At 41.2% G+C, this 16,601-nt stretch overlaps 1 protein-coding gene and 1 long non-coding RNA gene across 2 annotated transcripts in view; both read left to right on the forward strand.

Annotated features, from left to right (window-relative positions):
* The window catches only part of agbl1 (AGBL carboxypeptidase 1), a 191,382-nt gene that overhangs the window by 59,475 nt on the left and 115,306 nt on the right, over positions 1-16,601 (forward strand). The window contains exon 15 of the mRNA XM_078529973.1: positions 9,008-9,095. Within this exon, the coding sequence (XP_078386099.1) occupies positions 9,008-9,095 (88 nt within the window). The remainder of the gene's footprint in view (positions 1-9,007; positions 9,096-16,601) is intronic.
* On the forward strand, positions 11,009-11,960 carry LOC144668212 (uncharacterized). Its single transcript, XR_013573455.1, has 2 exons — positions 11,009-11,362; positions 11,633-11,960. It is a non-coding gene; the product is annotated as an uncharacterized LOC144668212 (long non-coding RNA).

Here is a 16,601-nt window from a genome sequence, read left to right on the forward strand (position 1 = left end):
TCCACTGTCTCCGGATATATCTGGTTCAGTTTAGAGAAACTCCTGCATTATTCCCTCAGTATTCACTGTAACTCGGTGTGTTGATTCCAGATTGGTGTGTCAGTTTTTCAGTCCTAACTTGGTTTCTGGCATAGGTTTATGATATATTAACATTTAAAACATTCTCCAATGATGCTTAAACTGCAACAATACTCAAATTCCCATGTTTTTCTTACCAACCCAGAATGGACTCTCATCACACTTTGGCCAAAAGTATTTCTTTTGCTTCTAACATACATGAATATGGGCTTTTCTGTCCTTTGGAAACTGATGCAGATATTTCAGCATCAGATGACATACTTTATCAAGCTGCTTTCTGTTGACCACTTGTTCACAATGGCCACATGTAGACACTGTGCCATGTTTAATGCTCACAGTGGCTAGGTCTAAACACTGCACCACGTTCTGTGGATGCATTGTCACGGCACAGCTCCTGACAATGTAATGTCTCAGAGCAATCTTCCAACCTGGGCCTTGGACGCCATCTTGGATCAGAATTACTTGATTTGTGTCACACCTTATTGCACTTATTGAATATTTGTGGAGTCACTTCTCTGTCATCCTCTAGGCTGCACAATGTTCAGTTCATGAATCTTCAGTAATCAGATGCAGTTTGGTGAACTACCCACTGGGCAATCAGTGTGGGACTTCAGTGTGGCTCCTCGCTGAAAATTAGGCCACAAAATTATCAACTTGCACAGTCTAAAACTATTTTCAAAAATTACTTCTTAATATCATTTTTTTGTTATTCATTCATGGGATGTGGGCATTGCTGGTGAGGCCAGCGTTTGTATGACTGTCTCGAACTGTCCATGAGAAGGTGGTGTTAAGCTGCTGCCTTGAGCCACTGCAGCCTGCTTAGTATAGGTACACTCAGAGTGCTGTTAGGCTGTTCCAGGATTTTGCGATGAAGAAGCAGCAGTGATATATTTCCAAGTCAGGATGGTGTGTGACTTGGAGTGGAATTTGCAAGCAGTGAAGTTGCTACACACCTGCTGCCCATGTTCTTCTAGGTTGTGGAGGTCACAGGTTTGGAAGGTGCTTTTGAAGAGACCAAACTCATACTCTTCATCACAAATCAGTCCGCAAGGGACTAAAATATTCTTTTCAGAATACATTTCCTACAAACCATGGTAATTGAGTCTTTCATGCACCTTCTTGATGTATTGTTGTACATGGATGATGTGAATTTTTTTGTCCATGGATGGCAGTTCTTCAGACAGGATGAAAGTTGAATCATCAGAGCTACCAGTTAATATTATCATACAAAAATACAAACAAGGAGCAGGAGTAGGCCATTCGGTCCCTCAAGCCTGCTCTGCCATTTAATAAGATCATGGCTGATCTGATAGTAACCTCAAATCTGCATCCCGCCTGCCCCCGATAACCTATCACCCCCTTGCTTACCAAGAACCTATCAACCTCTACATTAAAAATCTTCAAAGACTCTGCTTCCACCACCTTTTCAGGAAGAGAGTTCCAAAGACTCACGACACTCTGAGTAAAAAAAAATCACCTCATCTCTGTTTTAAATGGACTGCCCCTTATTTTTAAACAGTGACTCCTAGTTCTAGATTCTTCCACAAGAGGAAACATCCTCTCCACATCCACCCTGTCAAGACCCCTCAGGATCTAATATGTTTCAGTTCAGTCGCCTCTTACTCTTCTAAACTCCAGTGGATACAAGCCTAACCTGTCCAGCCTTTCCTCATAAGACAACCCACCCATTCCTGGTATTAGTCTGGTAAAGCTTCTCTGAATTGCTTCCAACGCATTTACATCCTTCCTTAAATAAGGTGACTAATACTGTACACAATACTCCAAATGTGGACTCACTAGTGCCCTGTACAACTGAAGCATAACCTTCCTACTTTTGTATTCAATTCTCCTCACAATAAATTAAGACATTCTATTAGCTTTCCTAATTACTTGCTGTACTTCCATAGTAGCCTTTTGTGGTTCATACACTAGGGCACCCAGATATCAGAATAATTTCAGGTTATAGTTGTTACTTTTGAGCCAGCTGTTGTACATTTTAAGGTGGGGCATGATTATCTAGGTGTCAACATCTTTCTGCAAATATTTCATCAATGGCTGCATAATCAGACTAATTGGATTTGCCCACTATGTTAGTCTGTAGACGTTAACATTCAAACAGCTAATTCTAACTATCATGCCACTTTTGACTTAATTAATGTCTCATCTGAGATTTTGGCAGAAAGAAAATTCACGAGTGTAGATTTCTCCCGGAGCGATTGTGTCTGTTCTCGATAGGGTTAGCACTACTGAAGAAACAATGAATCTTGCCCAGAGGTACAACTGGCTGAAGCAAATTTTTAAATCCTTCTGTCCAAAGTCGCATAGAATATAATATAGTGAGCTCTCTATTTTGTCACTGGCACATTGCTTGGCCTGTGAACCATTTATAGAATAGGTGTGATGGGGTTTATTGTGCAATCATAGAATCACCGAATAATACAGCACAGAAAAAAACCATTTGACCCTTTGTGTCTGTGCCAGCACTTTGAAGGAGTTATCCAATTAGTCCCTTTCCTCATAACTGTGCAAAATTTTCTCCTTCAAGTATTTATCCAATTCCCTTTTGAAAATTATCATTGAATCTGCTTCTAGCCACCATTAAGCAGTGCTTGAATATATTCAGTAACATTTTCATTGCCTTTTGAATTCTGATTTGTTTGATTGTCTCTTGCTCCCTTCTCAACTTTGCCTGAATGCTTTACCTATCGTGGAATAAAGCATTTTACAGATCTAACAATGCCTTCCCCTTCATGAACACAGTCTGCCTTTGAAGTGATTAAAGGAGTAAGACATGGAAGGTCAAGTTCAGATCAAAAAGAAGCTTCATTGTTACTCTCCTGATGCATTAGCTGATACAGGGCAGTTTCCATTTTAAAAAGAAACTTAAGGGCATGACTGACACCTGTGGTAGAAATTAGAGTTTCAGAATCTCTCAGACTCATTCCTTATTACATTCAGTGCCAGATTCCCTTCTTCCTCAAACTTGAAATCATTATAATTACCTGCTGCTTCTTCGTTAAGATGTAAGAAAATAGATGCTTTCATCTAGTCACATTTTTAATCTCCTTCAATATTTATTAACTACACCTCCATCCAGTTATTTAAAGATTTCCGCTCAAAAGTTTGCTTAATTTTCATCTACTATCTTTGTTCTATTTCATGAAGCTCATTTTTTTCCTTTATTCATTGGATGTTGGCATCATTTATTGCCCTTGTTCAGAGGGCTCTTTAAGAGTCAACCACATTGTGGGTTTGAAATCACAGGTAGGCCAGACATTAGTGAACCAGATGGGTTTTTACAACAATGGTTTCATGGTTATTCAGATTTTAGATCTTAATTCCAGAACTTTTTATTGAATTCAAATTTCACCATCAGCCCTGGTAGGATTCGAACCCGGGTCCCTGGAGCATTACCCTGGGTCTCTGGAACACCAGTGTAGTGGCAATACCACTATGCTTCTATCTCCCCTTGTTCTCTAATGGCTGGTTTTGGGGATGGAGAAAGGTCATTCAGGAACGTTTCCCAGGAGTTTACAGGGAGTGAGTCCCTCCTGCAGGCACCATGTGGCTCATGGAGGCCCCCCACCCCCACAGTGGAAAGTGCTGCCCCCTCTTGAAGACATCTCCCTGTCCTCACAATTAAACCTCCCCGCAACTCCCCCAGCTGGGGCCTACCAGAATGACCCTGGTGAGTCCTGACTCTACTTATCTGCACTTTGGGGAGTCCTCCCTGGTGCCTGCTGCAGTCCCAACAGTGGCCACCACTCCCGGTGGTGCTGCTGCTACTGAACAGCTTCCTGCCATCTGGTTGACTGGCTTCTATTGGAGGTTGGCACATACTGCTTTCTTGCCCGTCAAAGAAGTCATAACTGTAGGCAATTAATCATCTGCTCAACATCAAATCTGGTCAGGGCGTCCATGACCGGCGAGGTGGGGTTGCCCCCAATTAACAGCCAGGGGATGTGGCCACTGCTGCCCTGTAAAATCCTGACCTCTCTTACAATTCTGCCTATCTGCTCGAAACTACAATCTCTTATCTGGGCCTCACAAAGGAACCTTCCAGCACTGACTGAACAACCAACTTTATTTGAAGGGTCAGGAGCAGTCAGGGATGGATTTTGGAGAATCGATGGTATGTACTGCAGCCCTGGCTTTCAACACCAATGAGATACCTAACCAGAGAGGCACTCTCTTGCCTATGCACCCACCACAGTTGTAGGACAGTGAATCTTCGGCGTCCTCAAACAGTGATTGGAATAGTTGTATTTCATCAGAGTTCAGCCAAGGCCTGTAAATGATTGTTGGCTGCTATATGCTGCACAGCTTGGAAGCGACCTAAAGATGAAGCAACCAAGAGAAGCTCGTGAGAAGCTGAAGAAAATGAAGCCAATCATAAGATTGTGTGCTAACCAAGCTGCCCTGATTGCTGCAGTCATCAGACAGGGTATAATTGCTCAGCGCTTTCATTGAAAGCCTTTTGCTGCTAGACTAACATTCTCACCCAGGTGTGGCGATTCCGCATGCCAAATAATGCCTTCCCTACAATGGCCCAGGTGTTCACCTTTTTTCTCTCTTTGGCCCACAAGGCAATTTATTTCTTCTCCTGCTGTTCCATTCAGCAGATTGTGTTCCCAGGTTGTTAGCATAATGGGGAGCCCTTTAACATAGGAAGGTCGTTAGTCTGATTTGCAACCCCCTAGCAGGAATACCCAACCTGAAAGATGGAGAGGCTATCCTGTTCCCATCAGACACAAGCACCCCTCTGGAAGATAAACATGTATTCAGAGACTGAAGCTCTGATCTGCTTACCGAAGTTGTCTGGAAAGCTTGAGAACTCGAGGACCCCGATTTAAGGTAATTGGCAAAAGAAACAATGGTAACATGAAACAAAAAGCCATTTTTTATGCAACGAGTAGTTAGGATCTGGAATGCACTGCTTTGAGAGCGTTGAGGTGCCAACACAACTGTGGCTTTTAAAAGGGGATTGGATAAGTACCTGAAGAGAAGAAAGACTGCTGGACTATGGTGAAAGAGCGGTGGAGTGGGACCATCAGAGTTGCTCTTGCAAAGTGCATGCATGGGCACAATGGGTTGAATGGACTCCTTCTGTGTGGTAACCATTCTATAATTCTATGGAATGGGGCTCGAACACATAATCTTCTAGCTCAGAGGTGGGAACTCTACACTGAGTAAAGGATCACTGCCAGCTGTATGACGGTGCCAATTAAAAAAAAACCCCTAATTATTCCACACTATGGGCAACATTATCACCCCCCCCCACCCCCTACCGGAGGGGGGGAAGTGCAGGAGTGGATGCGAGCGGCGGGCTTCCGATCGGCCTGCCGCCATTTTAAGTGGGTGGGCCAATTAAGGCCCGCCCAGCGTGACGTGCGCCAGGATGTGCTGCGCGTTCCCTGTGCAGGTGGGGGTGGATTCCCTCAGCCGGGAGTGTGCTCTGTCACGCATGCCTCAGGGAGATCAGCTCCGATTTAAAACTTTGAATAAAGATTAGAAAAAATGTCCCTGCCATGTCCCCTCATGTGACACTCTCACATGAGTTGGGATATGTCCATAACTTTTATTGTAAAATATTTTGCATTTTTTAAATCCCTCATGAAACCTCATCCTGCCCGTGGATGAGGTTTGATGCTTTTTCACAAGCCCGCCCTGGGCTCCCGGCCTGCTCACCACCCCTAAGGTTGGACGGGCAGGTCCATTAATGAGTTCAATTGGTTTTTTAATGGCCTTAATAGGCCGTTGACAGGTCGGATGCGTGCCCGCCCAACTGACAATCTAAATGACGCAGGGTGACGTCGGGACAGACACCCAATGTCACCCCCACTTCATTTTATGCGCCGGCAAGCAGGTCCCGCTGCCACAGGGAGGTCTGCTCAGAATCGAAACTTTTACTGTAAAGGTCTAAAGAATTTCCCTGACGTCCCCTCATGTGGCACTGTCACATGAGTTGGGACATGTCCATCACTTTTACTGAAACCTTTATTAAAAATTTAAAAACCCTCATGAAACCTCATCCTGCCCGTGGATGAGGTTTGATGTTTTTTCACAAGCCCGCCAGGGCTCCCGGCCTGCTCACCACCCCTAAGGTTGAGCGGGCAGGTCCATTAATTAGGTTAATGACTTTTTAAATGGCCTCAATAGGCCGTTGACAGGTTGGCGGGCGCACAGCTGGTTTGGCTGCGCACCTGCCGACCTGAAAATGGAGATGACGCAGGGAGACATCGGGAGTTCCACCAGTCATTTTACGCATCGGTGAGTGGTCCCTGCCCACTGCTCGCCAACCTAAAGACCCTGCCCATGGACTCTTACATGGGTTTCCCAAACTACAGTCACAACTCCATGAAGAGTTGACATTAATCTACAAAAGAACCTATATAAACAGACCCTATGAGGAACTAATCCTTGTGGTAGTCTTGAGCCAATAGTTCAGCCTATAAGCTGTATCTCCTGTAATTTCACTTGCACTTACTCCCTGCCATTCTTGAAGGTTGCTTCTTCTAGCAGCTCACTGTAGAAGTGGATGGTACTGAATGTAGTGCTTGGTTGAATTGATTCATTTGGCTCAGCTTTCTCTTTCCCTTAGGAGTCTGAAGGAATATAATGGAGTGCATTACTTACTTTATATGAAACCACTTGAAACATAACTGCACATAGCATAGGATTATATTCTGTTACTCTGAAATGTTATAATGTGGGTCTTTGAAGTCAAGAATGATTTATTGAGTGAATAAGGGCATAAACAGTGGAAAGTAGAGATCGTAGCCATGCACTGGGGAAGAGGTCACCAACTTCTTCATATTGATGTTTTTCTCCACACAAAGAAGGTCGTAGCTTTGATACCCCTCTCTGTAGCCTGTAAGTGTTACCTCCTGTTATGTACAGCCTTTCCTTAAAAACAGATATGAATGGGACATATGTGAGAATGAAGATTGTAAGAGAAGATTAGTTCTACCAAAGCGCTCAAGAGATCAGCCATCAATGTGAGTTCATGAATACAAAGCTTTAAGGAACATTGTGCTGGCATGGTTCTTTGGAACAGTACATGGAGTATTGTGATGTGATAAAATGGCACATTAAAGTGGAAGAAAATGAACATGCCTGTGCTTTTGTAAGGTCCTTGTTCTATGGGATGGTTTTCAGCATTAATGGTGCTATGTAATTGAGGTAGTTACTGAATAAAGCTGGCGAGCAGCAAAGGAGTTTGTGCAAGACTATCCATTAAGGTTTTTATCCACTAAGGTTGTTATGTTTACACCTTAGCTATCTTGCATTGATTAAAATAAATCTCCTTTATCTATTTTGGGACAAGGAACCGGCATTGATGAGTCTTTACCATCTTGTTCCACATTGCTCAGGCTGTCCTCTATATTGAAGCATTGTACTCTGTTCCCAATAGAAGGACAACCACAAAGCCTGGTTTCTGAGGCCATTCTGCCTTCAAACATTTTGCATTCCAACTTGGTTCTAACCAGTTGTGCTTAACTAAATACATACATAAAGCTTTTTGAACAGACAATCCGTGGTTCAAATTGATAGTCTGGTCACTGAGGCTTGTATCTTGTTGCTTTATATACTGTGGCTTTAGCTACATTTCATGTGCAGTTTATATTTTGCATAGTCTTGATGTTGTAGATATGCTGTGTAAGGCGTACATTCTTTTGATTCATGTGCTTGCAAGTATTATGCTTTCTTTGAACTTCCAGTTCAAGATGAATTATTGTGATAAATATTTATACACTGTAACACTGAGACACATTCAACACAACACATGCACTTACCCATAAATAAAACACATTGTTGATCAGTCTGCAGTGTGTTGCAGTATAATATGGTTTGAGACACTTCATGTTTTCATGCTTCACACTGAGCCTGGTTTCACAGCAGTTTCATAATTCAGCAGCTTGAGGGGATTTTGTTGCTGAGGTGAATTTACATTCATGTAGTTCAACTGTTGTGGACACGTTTTATTGTCTAAATGTTAAAACAGGTTTAATACCAAATCATTTATGCCTAAGTGGGTTTCACAGAATGTGACGTAGCTATATTAATGCAGGTGACAATTAGTGGAGCATTACTAGTACCAGAAATAGACTGTTGAATTTCAAGATTCTCCATAAAATTTGATGTTATAGCAATAATACGATTTCACAATAGGCAACAGTGTGATATTGACAAAACCATTTACTCACAAATGTGAAGTAGGAACTCTCAATATTGACTTTCATGAAGACATTGGTAGTACTTATGCCAGTGAGTGAATTGAAGTGATAATATATGTTCCAGATATTAACACAAATCAAAGGTCTGGGACAGTAGCACTCATGTCCTTCATTTAATGATAAATCTGCAGTTTCACATTGTTCTCTCTGCTTTAAAATGAGTCAGGGAGTTTTAAAAAAATCTAGTGTGGCATGTATTTCACAAAACCTAGGGTAGCGAGGGTTTTGCAATACTGGAACAAAGTTGTGAACTTTTTTTTTAGTTTTGAAGAAACTAAAAAGATCATTCCAAACTAAGACAGGAGAAAAATTAGCTTAGACAATGTCATAGAAAGAAAGAAGAGCTTGTATTTATATCGCGAGCATCAACACTTCAAAATTCAATGTTAATCAGCATGGCTGCTGGGAGTGGAATGGTCCTGGGTTCCCAGAATGTACAGGTGAATTACTTAAAGTGCGGGCTGGTGGATGGGGGAACTGAATTACCACATGTCTCAGGAAACTAAGTTACTGTGAATGTGAAGATTTCTGTGAGGGAACTGAATTAATGAAGGTTCAATGAAGTTAATTTATTGAAAGTGTAAGGATTGGAGAAATTCTGAATAATAATTAATTCCCCTCTAATTGATGAAACACACTGGTATAAAATGCACTTTCTGTGACAACTGAAACTTGTATGTGCTATGTTGCAGGTATGCAGCCAGTGATGTATTCTGTCCATGAGGCTTTGTGTGGAAGAGCACACTGGGTTCGTGTGGGCTCTGATATCTACTATTACAAGTATGTTTTCCTCTTCTGTTATCTAATAATAATATTTGGATTTGACAAAAGTAATAAGACTCAGGTATAATTAGTCACCATTACAGCTAAGCATGATTATATATGTTATCTGGATTTGTCATCTTCGGTTATTGGTATTAAAGGGTTGATCTTGACAGTTATATCTTGATATTAACTTTGACTCCCAACTCCAACGCTATTTCAAGCATGGAACCAGGGAAATAAGCTTGGTCACATGGCATGCCTGTTTCTAACTGACACTGCCCACTCTTCTTGTGGTCACTGTATGGACATTGTCCACTCGCTAGCCTTATAGTTACTGAATGAGTTATCTGTATCAAAGTGATACTGCTGTCTGAATGCGTGTACCATTCTTCTCATTTTGATGATGATAGGATCCCATGAATGGAACTGGGAATGGCTTCATGCCAGGGCTGACTGCTTGAGGATTGTATGCTTGTGAATGTTATGCACGTCATGGGACCGGGACGATTCTTGTCCTTTTTCTATCTTGAGCCCTCAAGGATCATTCTGGTGATGAAGCTGTAGGAATTCAATGGACTTGCCTGTCAACCTCACAAACTACTCTGTCTGTGACCCTCTGTCTCTAGGATCAATTTAATGGGGTCATGGTGGATCATCCTGCACTCTGCTAGCAAACTGTAATATGATGACTGAAAATATGGATTACAAGTTACTTCTGTCTATAAATCACTGCACCAATTTTGATATCATTGATAAAAATAATTAACAGCATTGCTTCCAAAGCCGATCCTTTCCATTTGCTATTACTTGTTTTCTTTCAACAAATCACTATTTTATCCAACTTAATGCATTTCTATCTATTGTTGAGTCTGATTCTTGTGCAACCATCTTTATGTGGGGCAAGCAGTTTTTGAAAATCCATATAAATATCATCTTTGTCTTATTCTTATCCATAAGGTCAATAACCTGAGCAAAAAAATGTAATGAGGTGATCCTGTGCTTCAAAGAAGAAATGCCTTTTGAACCCATTTCGGAATAAGTTATGTAATTGTTCTAGGAAACTATGAACTCACTTCCTGGATGCTTTGTGCTACGTGTGATTGAAGCAATTTCAACGATGGGATCACTGACTTTGATTGACAACCTTCAGAACAGGAGCCATTAACTTTCCATCTGCAGCTGCAAGAGCTGTGAACTCTTTTAAATCTTATCCATGCGTGACTCCATCAGAAAGAAACTTCCTTTATGGCAAAGTGAAAGAGGCCATATCATGATCAGCCTTTACTTAAACTAGTGCAACAAGACCCGTGACTGACCTTGGTGGGAACTAACTGAAGGAAAGTCTAGACCTTGTTGAGATACTGTGAAAACACATTTGAATATCTCACTGTGAGAGAGATTTCCAACTTCGCAACTAACTGACTGGAGGAAAACAGCAGTATTCTTTTAAAATCCATGTGACCTCTGCATGTCCCTTTTCTGCCACTATGGAAATTGCTCACTTCGACGAAAGCATGTTCAATGCAACAAAATACAACATTTCGACTGCTGCAGAGATGTAATTATGGTAGAGTTGCCCTTTTAAAAATGCCACCTCTCTCATCACTTAAACCAGCTCCTGCATGACAAAAATCACATATTTTGACAAATCCTCAGTGGCTCAGCACTTCCATAGTCAAGAGAAAATATTGGTTTGAAGAGACTGAAATCATGAAACAAACTACATTCTGAAACGATGTTAGGATCTATTTGCAAAACATATTTTTATTAAGTCCTATAACTTTGCATATGCTTACTGCTAAGTGACTAATGTTGCACATTTGGATATATTGCATCAAAAACTTGCTTCTCAGTTAGCAAGAATGAGGTACTTAGATTATAATAATGACCATACCAAGCTAATGATAAAGGCAGAAAATAGATAACCAAAGCAAAGACCATTCTGTTTTGCTGAAGGTGAACTTTTTGTATTAATCAAACTATTAATTCATTAATTATCAAGACCCTTTTTCAGTGCAAACATGAACCAGCACGAGCCAGGAGCAGCTGTAGACCACCTAGCACTACAAAAACCTCCACACAGGACATAGAATCATTGTAAGCACATTGTTGACTTCTCAAAATGTGTCAAAGATGAAAACTGAGTACAATAAACAGCCACATCACAACAAGGAAGCTATGAAGACTCCCCAAAAAATAGTTATCTGCCATGAGTGGATTATTTGAAAATATCAATCTACTCAGCGAGGAAGACAACACATCCTCAGGCTCAAAACAATCTTGTAAGTGCCAGATGGTTTCATTTTTAACAAATGTCCTATATGGTAATAACTTGAAAGCAGCTTACAATACCATCTTTAATCTGTTTCTTGAAATTTATTTTTTTTTGCAAATACTTAAACTCGCATAATATCCTGTATGCATTAATCTTCTGCACTGGAACAGAATAAATTATTTTGTTCCGCTCTAATGTCTACAGTAGATCTTCTATATTTCTAGTGCATGCATAGTTCAGAATAATGAATAGAACAATGTCCTTCATGTTTCCACAGATGAGTTACATTCACCCAACCAATCCTGATAGACTTGTCATCAGAAAGGAGGACAGCAAGGAGGTCCAAGAGAGAGTTTTGAATCCCCAGGTGATGGGGGAACCAGTAAGAGCCACCAGTGATGCAGCATTGCACCAGGGTTCATATTCTGCGCTGGTGCCACAAGAAATGGACATACTGTCCTTTCAATAGCATGCAGAGCTTTGAGGCTAAGGATACTTGTTTTATTTGATGAAGGACACTGCAGGATGGAAATATCAAGGCACGATTGACCTGGAAACTTTGCATAATCCATTTAGAATATAATTAAAAATCGAAGTGCTTTAAATATTGCTTTTTAATTTGTGTGCCACATTTCAAGAGCCTAGGTAAGGAAAGGAAGACAATAATTTGAAAAACAGAGAAGATACCCAAGAACAGGAAATTCGGAATTCCTGCATCCTTTTACTCAATTTAAGTAGTGGCTTGTTAAAAATGATAAACAAAAGCAAGGCTGTGTCACAGTTTGAATGGCAATTGAACTCTGAATGACCTTGGTGTTCATCTGCTTCAGCAATTACATTTTACAGCCCTATAGCGATACATCTTCAGCAACAGCATTAAATCCTATAATGTTGCTGTCCTTTTCAAACAGCGACTCACCTGGTTTGTTATGAGCATTGCCAGTGGAGATAAGTGAGAATGGATGACACAGCTGGGGGCGCAAGCTGGTTCTGCAGTCAATCTGCTCATCACACTATTATAAGATCAACCAGTGCTCCTATAGCTAAGGTTGATCCTTCATGTAGTGCATCAAACCAGAAAATCCTTTGATCAATGGGTTCTCTGAAAGCTTCGTTGTCAATATTTTTAAAAAATTCTTTCATAGGGTGTGGGTGTCAAGAATGATCACCATACAATGTTACACAAGTACACTTTATAAGTATATTAGGACAGACTTTTCAGCTCCACCACTTCCCCAGACCTAAACATAAGCCTAGGACTGCAGTGTGCTGCTCATGCCCAGTTCTTGGATCACCAAGATTTCCCATCCCAGGCTATTTTCTTGGCCTGTGGAGACCCCTACTACAGGGCTGAGCCCTAGGCAGTGTGTAATGGTGATAGAAAGGGAAGGGAAGTGAACTGTAGCTACCAAGTCTCTGAGGCCCATATCTGTTTACCAGGACTGGATGGAGATTGAGCTAAGGCATAATACACAGTAATAGCCCTCAAATCATTGGCCTGCTCACTGGACTCCCAAAGAACCACTCCCCCACCTATCCACCCCAGCACCGCCCCAGCAAGTCAGCAGGAATCCATAGGCAGCCCATGGTGATATGTTTTCTGTGTCCCTTTGTTGTAGGGTGTCCAACCAAGGTTTGGTCAAAGAATAAGATGGGAGGCTGAATGCCAGAAATTGGCCTACTTTAGGGAAAGGCTAAGCTCTTCCGCCTCAGGAAAGCTATGGGAATCTTGTTTTAATGATGTTTAAAGGGGTGAAGGCCAGGTATTTGCCTCTCTTTTTTTGACCTTTGCTTCTGGGGAATGGGCTTGGATTTTGCAGGACCATTCTGGGACTGCATGGAGTTGAGAATTGGACAAAAATGGCTGCTGAGCAGAGTAGGTAGAAGTGCAACCTCCATTTCTATCTCCAGCTTTTTCACGTGGAGCGGGCAAGGGGGTGGGTCAGGAACCCCATTGGCTGCTGTTTAGAAGATGCCAGCATCCTTCTGGAAGTGGACATTTAAGAACTTCTGCAACTTTCAGTGAGGTGGCTGTGTTTTGGAAGCCCTCCTGAATCACAGCTGGCTAGTGGCAGTGTGAGCCATAGATTGGAGGCAGGAAAAGTGTAAAAGGTGAGTAAGAATGGTGTTGTCTCCTTTTACAGTTCATCACAAAATGCTGTAGCCTGACTTAAAGCAGAAAAGTGTTCAGAAGCATTCGAAAAGATTATCCAGTGGATAAAGTGCTATTCAGCATTGTAAAATATTGAAAGGCTAGCCTGGTGTGAAATCAATAGTTAATTGCTTCAACTCACCTCATGGCTTTCATTCATTCTTTTTAGAAGAGTTAAGGCATCTGTTTGGCTGTTTGAAAGCTGTGACAGATTTGAGTTTTTCAAAGAGGCTTTTTTGTTTTTCAAATACCTGTCAAGTGAGGTTTGTTTATTTTGCTGATTTATAAGTTTTTCAAAGACTTCCAAACATTATTATAGTGCTCGTGAGTTCTGTTTATAAAGTGGATACTGGGTGAGTGGGTTATGGGGAAATTGGGGGGTGAGGGAGTGAGTGGAGTGAGAGGTGGTATGGAGATTAAGGGGGTGAGAGTGAAGGGGGCTTTATACTGATCTGAAGAGCAATGTCTCTGGGAATGGAGGCAGGCTTTTAACGTGGCTGCCTTGGCTTCAATCTGCTTCTGGTGATAGGCCTGGCTCCAGGGTGTCCTGCTCTGCAAGAGCCGAAAATGGGACTGCCAGCATTGCCAGGACAGAGGCAGGATTGTGATGTTGAGAAAATTCCCAACTCCTGATTCCCATCTCTATGATGAACATCCAGCCCTGTGTGTTCCCTTGGGACAATGGTTAAGAAAACCCTCCTTTTTCCATTTCATGAATTGAACCAAAGTGGCATTATAAATACTGTAATTACAGGCATTTCTATCAAGTTTTGTTTACAAGTACTACTTAATGTTGTAATGGGCTTCATATTACTATAAAGTAGATTTATAGTACAAATGGGCAGTTTACTTGTAGCACATTGTTCTTAAAGTTAAAAGTTTACTTAACTCACTATTTCCAGTAGATTTTCTCTCTCAGTTTTCAATCTCATTTCATTTATAGAATTGAAACTTCTGTGTTTTGCCTGTTCTATTCCCTGTAACTATAACCATTTCTGGAACATTCAATAATCGGGTTTCTTTTCTCTTATGGACCTTTTGGTCGTCATATTCATGTGCACGGTTGCGTGGCTGGTGCTAATAGCAATAGGGAAACTATTTTCTTTACATAAACATTTTACTTGCATCCATTTCCAATTTGTCCATTCAGTAAGATTGTTGATATAATGCGGTACAGTGTTTGTCGCATAAATTGCCTCATACCACAATGTTTTGAGAATTTTTTTCAGATGACAGTAAATTGCCTCTTCATCCACTGCTAGGCAGTACAAACTCATTTCTTTTCAGCTTACAGAAAACATTTGACACACATCAAATTAAGCCTTTGGGCTGTAGCAGAACCTATTTGGACTGTGATTTCTAGTAGTAGATGGCTCTGCCAGTTTAAAATTTGAAGTATGCAGCATGAGTTTAATTCATTCATTCCACCCCAATAAGCTGAATGGGTGGTTTGAATTCCCCGGTGGGAATGTGTTAAACCAACACTGGAAATACAAATAGGTACTAATAGCACCAAATGAAGCATAAAGCCCAGGGCTTCTCACACATTGGTAATTTGGAGTTAAGTTGCCAAGAGCACACTTAGCAGCTTTCAATATGGCTGCACTGTTGTCACCTTCTAATTTTAGATGACCAGTCATTGTTTGTTCCATTCCATGGTACATTTTGAGGAGTATACAATCAAACAACAAGTTAACCCTGCAGATTATGGCACAGGGTGAGAACAACATAAACCTTGAAATCAGGTTGACAATATTAGTGGGCAAACTTTTTATGTGCACATGCTATTTTTAGCATCCTAGGCTTTATTAATAGGGGCATCGAGTACAAAAGTAAGGAAGTTATGTTAAACTTGTATAAAACACTGCTGCGGCCTCATCTGGAGTATTGTGTCCAGTTCTGGATGCCACTCTTAAGGAAGGATGTGAAAGAATTAAAGAGAGTGCAGAAAAGATTCACGAGAATGACTCCAGGGATGAGGAACTTCAGTTATGTCGATAGATTGGAGAAGTTGGAACTGCTTTCCTGGGAGAAGAGAAGGCTGAGAGGAGATTTGATAAAGGTATTCAAAATCAGGAGGGATCTGGACGGAGTAGATAGGGAAAAGCTATGGATGGATTGCAAACATGAGGTCACAGGTTTAAGGGAATTGATAAAAAAAGCAATGGCAACATGAGGACAAGCTTTTTCACACAGGAAAGGAATGGTTAGGATCTGGAATGCACTCCTTGAGAGTGTGGTGGAGGCAGCTTCAATTGAGGCAGCTTCAATCGAGGGATTCAAGAAGGAATCGGATTATTATCTGAAAAGGAAGAATGTGCAGGATTACAGGGAGAAGATGGGAGAATGGCGCCAGGTGAATTGCTCCTTTGGAGAGCCAGCACAGACACAACAGGTCAAATGGCCTTCTTCTGCTCGGTAACCAGACTGTGATTCTGAAATGGAGATGCCAACCTGTTCATTTCAGGTTGGTTAACACCACTGACAAAACAACAGTGTTGTCAACTGAGCACATTAAGTATTCATCCACTAATACTGGCGAGTGTAGTTTGCAGTCTGAAATGTAAAATTGTGCAAAAGCCAAAATTGGTACCCTTTGGGTGAGTGAGGAAAATGGCAAGTTCATTTTGAATGACTATCTCTGCCTCTGTAAAATAATCCCAGAAATCTCATGAGTCACGAATTGGGAGAGATGTTTGATTTTAAGTTGTAACATTTCTTTCATTTTAACTGATGTTACAGGTTTTAAACATATGGCATGTTCTAAATTATCTTAATCTACTCATTGTCTACTATGCAGGCCCATTAGATATGAAATATTCTTAACATTTAGTGAAAACATTTTAAAACCATGGTGTAATACCTCTATGGTTTAATACTTTCTGAAAGAAAATTGGAATATTTAATTATTTTTCACATTGTCACGGCTATGGAGGAGCAGGAATATTGGCTTCCCTCTGAAGGGTTTAGGCTAATTTTCTGTGCACATCATCACTTATAAGTATCTGATAACCTTGGATCACGCAGGGTCTTAATGTGGTGATCTCGCAACATGCAGCACTCGAAATGACCTTCCTGTCGCTGCCACTTTTTT

The sequence above is a fragment of the Cetorhinus maximus genome, chromosome 26 (assembly GCF_964194155.1).
Source record: "Cetorhinus maximus chromosome 26, sCetMax3.hap1.1, whole genome shotgun sequence".
In the NCBI taxonomy this organism is placed as follows: domain Eukaryota; kingdom Metazoa; phylum Chordata; class Chondrichthyes; order Lamniformes; family Cetorhinidae; genus Cetorhinus; species Cetorhinus maximus.